Source organism: Saccostrea cucullata, unplaced genomic scaffold, assembly GCF_032062105.1.
Source record: "Saccostrea cucullata isolate Sc308-1 unplaced genomic scaffold, CSIRO_AGI_Scuc_v1 ctg15545, whole genome shotgun sequence".
Taxonomy (NCBI): Eukaryota; Metazoa; Mollusca; class Bivalvia; order Ostreida; family Ostreidae; genus Saccostrea; species Saccostrea cuccullata.
In genome coordinates, this window is record NW_026918390.1 from 5304 (window position 1) to 14021 (window position 8718).

Genomic DNA, 8718 nt, shown 5'->3' on the forward strand with positions numbered 1-8718 from the left:
TACTTCTCAGACAATATGTGTTTTGTCATACACCTTTGTATCATAAACATTGAATTTGAATCATATCCTCATTATTCATGTTTACCGAGTAATGATATTCATTAGTTAACACAGAAAATAAAGATTATATCTTATATGTGAATGTTTACTAATTTCGAAAAAAAAATATGACTGATCACTTGAAATATACATGTATTGCTTACATGTATTACGTAAAGTTCTCCATGTGAAAGTGATTTCAATCCCTTTCTTTTTATTTCAGAGGCAAAAAAAGTCAAAAAAGGTAATTTTTAAATTCTTTTTTTGAAATTTACATCATGATTTTGGGATTGAATCATGATTTTTTTAAGATATTATAATTTTTTGTTGTTGATATTTTATAAATAAATTATCCTTTCAGCCCCAAGTAACAAGCTGAGTGTGTCAAAGGTTAAATCAGTGATGCAAACAGAAAAGAAAGGCAGCAAACCAAAGACAAAAGTAGTCACTAAACCCAACAGCCGCAAACCTAAAAATAGCAAAGGAGACTCAGGTGTATATATATATATATATATATATATATATATATATATATATATATATATATATATATATATATATATATATATATATATATATTATAATTCTAGATTATTAACAAAGAATATGCTTCAATATTATCAGTTTTTCATGTTTGAAGGTTTGATTGCATTGATAGGGGATCAGATGAAAATTATTTATTTTTAGCAAAATAAATTATTTTGAAACTTGATTTACATTGTACTTGAATTTATCTTGAAATATAACAATCAATATTGGCATTACTTGTAGTGTTTCACAATTAGTGAATGCTTCTCATTAAATGGTAGAATAGAATAGCTATAATGACACATTTCTCTCTCAAGCTGTGTCACTGAAGGTCTATATTTAACTGTCCTGACTTTTTACTTTATGGCTGAATTCAGTAAAAAAGAAATCTGTCAATAAGGGACCTACTCCTAGCTCTTCTATTCCGAACACTCCACGGCTGCCTGGAATATCCCAGCTGGAACTAGGGGGAGGTAATCAGGTCACCGTTTGCATGCAGCATATGCTTTTTATTCACAAATCAATGTACACACCTTGTTGTTGCATGCTCAAGTGGATCATTATGAACACCTTTTTACACCTGCTGAGAGTCAAATAAAAAAAAGATCTTTTAACTATACACAAAGTTTCATTTTTGCAATGATTATCATGCCATTATCAATTACATAAATTTAAAAGAAAAATATGATGTTTTAGTATCAAACCCATTCAGAGACCGCTTTTCAAAAAGAAATTTGATAGGATAATAAAATACTTTAAGTATGTTTAAACAAAGAGTTTGATTTGTTTCAAAAAATTGATTTGATGTTTTAAATAATGATTGTATTTACCAGAAAAGCCAGAAAATATTTGTATCTATCAGCTAGACCTTAGAGAGTTTATTAGAAGTGTTTCCTGGGTAAATTGAATCCTCTATTATAGTGTACATGTACCCTACCTAAGAAACCATTGCTAGTACTTTCCTGTAGCTGTAGAAAAGAAAATCAGATGACATTGTAACAAAGACTGCATGAGTCTATGTGTTCTTGGTTTTGTCAAGATTTTACTCTATATATATTTGTAAAACTGATGCTCATTGGTTGATCATTCAAGTCACAGTCATACTTTAATAATAACACATGTGAATCAGTTTTTCTGCTACAATGAGCATTTATGTGAAAAGAAGATGAAGAGTGGCTTATATCTTAATTTTTGTGTTTTTCTTTCTGCTATTGTGTCTCACAATTCTATGTCCCAGTCTCACTCCATATCCTCTCTTCCAATCCTTTTTGATCCTCTCTTTCCCACATTCTCTCCATCCTCTTTCAATATTTCAATCATTTTTTTTTCTTAGTCTCTCCCACTCTATATTCTCATCCATTTTCTCCAATTCTTTCTTTCAATTTAGTCTTTTCCATTCTTTCTCCATCCTCTTTCTATCCCTCTGTTCATTCATCTCTTTCATTTCCCCTTCAGTTCTCCTTTCCTCTCTCCAGCACCTTTTCTTTTTCTCTCAAACTTTTCTCTTCCACTATTTCACTCTTTTTCACCTCTCTTCCACTCTTTCTCCATTCCATCCTCTCTCTCTCTCAGTCTCCCTTTCTATATTACATTTGACATCCTTATTTCAAACTCATTTGTTTTGCAATTTCAGAGGATGAAGATGAGGACGGACAAGAAATGGAGAGAAAGGAATCCCCTGTGTCAATTCCTACAATAGGTGACACCAAGACGGGGCCTCTATCACTTATAGCTGGTTCTGAGAGTCAGAGGAGGGAACCAGTCAAAAAGACCAGGGTAGGTTCATCTGTGTGTTTGTCAAAAATTATTTTGGGGATGGTGTATTATGTTTTTGAATCATACAGTTAAAATCGTATTCATTCTAGCTTTTAGAGAAACAAAGTCAATTCTTTTTCATTGAATATTATACATGCAATGTTATTTTGGTCCATCTGGTTCTATACAATCAACAAGTGACTTTACCAGCAAGGATTTTATTTCCATTAGACTCCCTATTAGTAAAAGTTTGAAAAAGAATTTGGGAGAATAAATAATACTTTTAAGTTTAATACATCTCCTGTAATCTATTTGTGCTGCTAAGAAAGAGGGAATAACTCTGCCTCGGTCTTTGCCCAAACCAGTTGTACCTCCAAAGACGCCCAAAGAACCAGAGACTCAGGTACCAGTAGACTATGGTAGCTTGTGTTGTGATGTTGGTCAGAAGATCAGATCTGATGTGAATATGCTTTTATGTAACAAAGTGCAAGCTCGGTTTATTTGCAGAGGTTTTGTACACAGTAAAATTTAAGCATATATATTGTTTGAGTTCATAGGAAAACAAAATCAAAATCCTTTCTCCTGAATAAATAACCAGTCAAGTAACTAACAGTCAATATACCAGGTACACTTGTGCAGTAGTATTGAAATTCCCATACAAAGTTGGAAAAGTACTGTTTTGATGTGATGTTATCCACACTCACCATATTCATTCTTAACCCTATCAAAATCATTCATTTCAGTATGCAACAGACTAACCACTTATTCCTTTAATTTTGTCTTCAGAAAAGTTTCATAAGACATATTTGATATGTTAAAGTAGTCATGTAATTACCAGTGTAACAAGCATAATCTGACCTGTTACTGATTTTGTATATGTGTGTGTGTGTGATGGTTCCAGGAAGATGAACCGATTGGAGGAATTTCTCAAACTCTACGAGAGTTGAGTAATTTTACTTTGGCCCCTCCCCTCCCAGATTTCCAGGTAAGGGATCACTGCCACCCACAGTGATGAGGTTTGGAAGTCATGCACTCAAGTTTGGTGGGAGTTTCCATTGTGATACTTGTACTGGAAATCACCCTCTGAAAATCAAGTCTGGTATTGGGAATCACTGTGATAAATATGGCACATACACAGTGACACACACACACACTTTCACACAACAACTTTGAAAATGGTCTTGATTGCACAATAAAATCTTTTTCTCACTGGTTCAGATTGACAGTGTCAAATTAAGCTAAATACTGTATATACTCTGAAAATTTGGTTCATTTAATGTTGTATATAATTTTTTTTCAATAATTGAGATTCAGTTTAAGAATTTTGTAAGCATATTATAATCTGAGTTTGAATTGAAATAACCACAATTAAGATTAATTATGGATAACTTACATAAAGGGCAAATATAGTGCAAATTGTTCTAATATTTACTTATAACCATATCTCAAAAAATGTATTTTTTTCTATAGAACTATAGAATTTCCCTTGTGACACACAAAACCACTTAGCATTGTGACACATATATAGAAATGTCATCTTTTTGTAAATAATTCTTTACAAATTGAGGATTAATTTAAATCTCTATGTCTTTATTTACTTCTGTCTTGGTATACATTTATTTAATAGAGTGAAATGAAGATTTAACCAGCAGTATTGAACACGAGGGATTTAGAAAATCTTGAATTCAAAAAATCTGATTCACAGATGTCTTGCAGGACTTCAAAGAACTTTTGTGTCTCCAAGATTAAAATGATATAGATTGTTTTCTCCTTTTCAATTAAATTCAATCGGGCATTAAAAACCCATTTTCAACCTAGGAATTTGATCATCAACCTAAAATTGAGTAAATAAATTTGAAGGTTGTACCCAGTGTACAATTCATAGCATACCAACAATATTGGTTTATACCTGGAGGTATTATTGTAGATTATTAAAGCCAATGCTTTTATCAGAAGATGTAAGAACGTTTCAGATTTAACTAATATTGTCAGAGAGATTTTTCAATTAGTTGGTGACATTTATGAACATATAAAGATTGTGATTGGAAATTTCAAAATGACATGCTAGTTAGAAATGCGGATGAAATATTCATTTTGAGCTCTGGATTTCTGTTTTCTGGAGTCTTTATATACTCTCTGTCACACTATTTTAATTGCTTTGAACTTTGACAAAGAATGGATACAATGCACGTGTAAGTATGATCACCTAGCTTGCAGTGAATGGATTTCTCATGTATCAGGACATCTATTTTCTTTCAGAAAAAATGACACATTAATATTGGTCTCCCATGTATTGTAGCTTTTTTTTTAGTTTAAAAATGAATTTAATTTCATAGGGTGATACTTTAAAAGACAAATATTTTGACTCCAAGAAATGCTTTTCAGATAAGCACCTCTGATGCACAATCAAGGAGAAGACAATCACTGGCCAATAGGACCCTCAATCTAGAGAAGAAGCGGGCCCCCAAACCCCCCTCTCCTCCCCCCAGACCCCCCACCCCTCCTACTCCAGATTTACTAGAACTACCCTCTGTGCCAGACCTACCCACAGGTAAATCAGTAAGGGAGGCAACATCATCATGTAGTGCTTTCCTATAGATGTTTGTATGAAGGAAAAATGATTTCATGGAGATGCCTGAAATTCAAAGACATGTGCAATAAATTGATCTAAAGAAATTGAAATGCTCAAAATTTCAATAATATTAAGAGAGAGAGAGAGAATAGGCATTGCAAAAAGATTTTTTTTTTTTTTAAGTGATTACAGGTATTTTGATATAAATTTTTGTCTTAATATTTATGTACAAAATATACCTTTTTCAGATATTCCAAGTTCTTTACCCCATGTAAAGTTTGAGGAGCCCCCACTGCCAGACACCTCTCTACCCTCCAAGACCCCTTCCCCAACCAAGAACAAAAACTTGTTATCCTCACCCATAAAGTTACAACAGAAACTGAACAATAGGCGCAAATCCTTCAAAAAAGACACATCCTACGAAGATGAACTTCGTAGGCAGGAAATGCTAGAAAGGAGAAGGCAAAAACAGATGGAGCTGCTGGAGAAAATGAAATCAAGGCAGGGTCAAGTGGAGGTCGATATTGAATATATTGATGGAGTACCTAGCTTTGATGATTGTAAGTACTTTTTTTTATTTTGAATTTTGTCATTCCTCCTAAGATGTAGTTAACTTTTTCGTGCATTATTTAAACATGACAACCATTTATCAGTGCATGGGAACCTGAAAAAAGATGAAATAAAGACTTATTATAATGTCAGAGCAGGAAACATTTGTATAATTACCTCAGGCTAATAGAGTTCCTAAACTGTGCCCATGAACATGCATATTGAACATTTGAATAATGGGACTTTAAATGTGAACATAAGGAATACAAGCTAGTGCTTTTGAAAGATTAAAGTCATAAAAAGAAAGTAAAATTTCTTTGACACAATTATAAATCTGATATACTTATAATTACAATTAAAAAATTATTAAGCGAAATTAGGAAAAGCTCATTGTTGAAGTACGATAATAAAAAGAAGCTACAATAATTAAGGAATTTACAACAATATTCTATGAATTTAATAATTATCTCAGCATGGGTCCTCTCTTCACAAACTTAATATGTGTTGTAAATCACTGATAATTCTATTTCAATGAATTCAAAGTTTGATACATTACTCATATATAGTCTACAAAATCTACACTATGTCTTAATATTTGAAAAGAAAATTTGCTGTAAGAGCCGCCATTACTTCCATGTCTGACATTAAACACTCTACAAACATCTATCACAAGTGACAACAATTGATTGAGCATTGCATTTTAAACCCATGAATGTGCTTTTTGTTATTGATCCTCATAAAGAGATTGTTTTTTATTTGGAAATGCATAGTGCTAAATACTTATGCAACATCAATGTCTCATAACAAGTTTACCTTATGGGTGTTGGATTTGCCAAAGTGAGCTGGAAGTTCCTTCAACTTTTTATTTATGTACTTGCATGTACCTCAATATTTAGAATCCACAGATAGCTTGAATTTTTTCTTACTCCCATCAAGTTTCTAGATAATAAGATTTGACTGTTAATATATTGATGCATTTGAAAAAAAGTATTCCTTAATCTTGCATTTAGTTACATCATAAAATAGCACCATGAAAGTAAAACTATAAGCATCATTTTAGAAGGAGTTCTGTGTGTGCTTTTTTTTTTTTTTTTTTTTTGGCTAGATTTGGGTAAAAGTAATCTTGAATGATCAGTGGAATTTATTTAATTTTTTCAGATGGATTCCTAGCAAAGTACTGTATTTTCAATAGAGGAAGCTTGGAAATGTACAAAAGGACATTTGATGTGGTATGTTATGCTTTTATTTACAAATCAAGGTTGTCTTTAAAAACCACAAATCTTAAATATGTGGCCTAGCTCGCCTCTTGTCTCGGGATTGAAAAGAAAAACACCTGTCAGAATGAGAATTCATCATTACATGCTTCATTAATTTCATCTTCATGTATTTTATAGAATGACCAATTATATCCTATAATTTATCTTGTTTGTAAAATTTTACAGGTTGATGATGAAGGTAAAGGCTGGTTGAATGGAATAGAAGCCATGATAGCTTTAAGGGGAGTTAACAACAGACTGACCATGCAGGAGGAAGAATATCTGTATAGAGTAAATATCAAAACATTAATTTTATATGTGCATAGATTTGCCTGTTATCTGAAAATCTTAAATCAGTAGCATATCACCTTTCGTTGTTTTGGAATTTTAGATGTAAAAATCATTCAAATATTTATACTTAGAATTGTCACAAAAAGGTATTTTATGACTAGACTTAGCTGTCAGTTTTGAGATGGACCTTTCTTAATTAATTATACTCTTGAATATCTTTCAGATATTGGAGATTGCTGGCTACAACATTTCTAAAGGTGCTGACTTCAAACTTTTTTCTGTGCTGGCTGCTCTCTCACACAGGATTTCTGCAGTAGAGTGAGTCAAAGAAATTCTTGTATACATTTAGATTTACCTTTAGATTTGACAAATTCAGATTGCAACTACAATGAAAATAAATATTCCAGATTTGAAATAGCAGAAGTTGCAAAATGTTTGTCTATTTCTTTCAGTGATTGGATGAAACTGCTTATAGACTCGATGGATTTTAGAATCTTGGAAATGAAAACATTCCTTTGCAAAGTAAGAAATTTTATATGATTTTATGTTCTTACTAATTTATTTCAATTTTTTAAAAAATTATCAACATTTTTAAAGGAGTTTGGAGCATTACAAAGATTCCTTGCCATCACAATTATTTATGAAATCATTGTTAATCACCTTTACCTTTTTTTCACAGACACTTTGGGAGTGCAATGTGGACAAAGAAACCAACAGAATATCAATAGATCAGTTATGTATCGAGCTCAGAGCCGGCGGAGTGAGTGAAAAACATGAGCGAGAGGTGCGGGAAAAACTGTCACATCTTAAATCCCTGGACCTTCTAGACTTCTTGACTTATGTCCCCTTATTTATTATGATTCACCAATCTGTAGTGGACAATCCTTTAAATGATGTGAGAGACAAATAGTGCTAATGCATCTGGGCCCCAGATGTTTGGTGCTATTTTACATGGGAATGGACTGGAGCATTCTTGACATTGGACAAGATAGACAATCGAAGTGCTACATGTACACTGATCCTTTATCAGCAATGTTGACTGCAATTGCAATGTCATTTCGGTATTTGTGAATGATTTGATGTGAGTGGACAGTCTACATTTGGGTGTCAATTACCGAACTTCTTATATTAAGGAACATGTTTCTGTGATATTGAATGTATCTTTATGTACATGTTTATAGGGTAAAAGTGTAGACATTTTGATACACTTCTCCATAGGTCTTTTGAATTTAGAAATTTTATCACTTTCTATTTCTAAATCAAAAAGATTCAATTAATATATTATAATTACAGAAATGATGTGACTTCAATTTAAAGTGCCCTCTTGCTTTTCACAATGTAGGAACAATTGTAATTTTTCTAAAACGTACATGTAGAAGTCTTTTGATGTATGCATGACTATTTTCAAATATTCAGAAATAGGGTAATATCTATAAGTAGAGAAAATAAAAGTAAAGGGAACTTCTAGTCTATATATAGAATGGCTTCATAAATAAAAGAAAGGAACTAAATATTGTCTTGTGGTCTTTTTTTTATTTTTCGCAAATCTTAAGAGTACATAAAACAATTATAATTATATGCAGGTTCATTGAAAAGATATGGTTAGATCTGTGTTTCTAATATAGGCCTAAGTAACACATGCAAAACAACAGGAATAAAAAAAATGCTCTTGTTCTTAATACATCATAGTTCCATAAGTTAACTATGGTAACTATTAAATCAAATTGT

General features: G+C 32.0%; 1 protein-coding gene across 1 annotated transcript; it reads left to right on the forward strand.

Moving 5' to 3' along the window:
- Nucleotides 1–270: 270 nt before the first annotated feature.
- Nucleotides 271–8487, forward strand: LOC134264356 (uncharacterized; the record flags this gene model as incomplete). Its single annotated transcript, XM_062746660.1, has 12 exons — nt 271–283; nt 401–532; nt 945–1040; nt 2201–2343; nt 2648–2725; nt 4708–4873; nt 5143–5454; nt 6602–6672; nt 6886–6990; nt 7214–7308; nt 7443–7512; nt 7670–8487. Coding segments are annotated over 12 exons (1512 nt in total), but the record flags the coding sequence as incomplete, so codon positions are not given.
- Nucleotides 8488–8718: the final 231 nt, after the last annotated feature.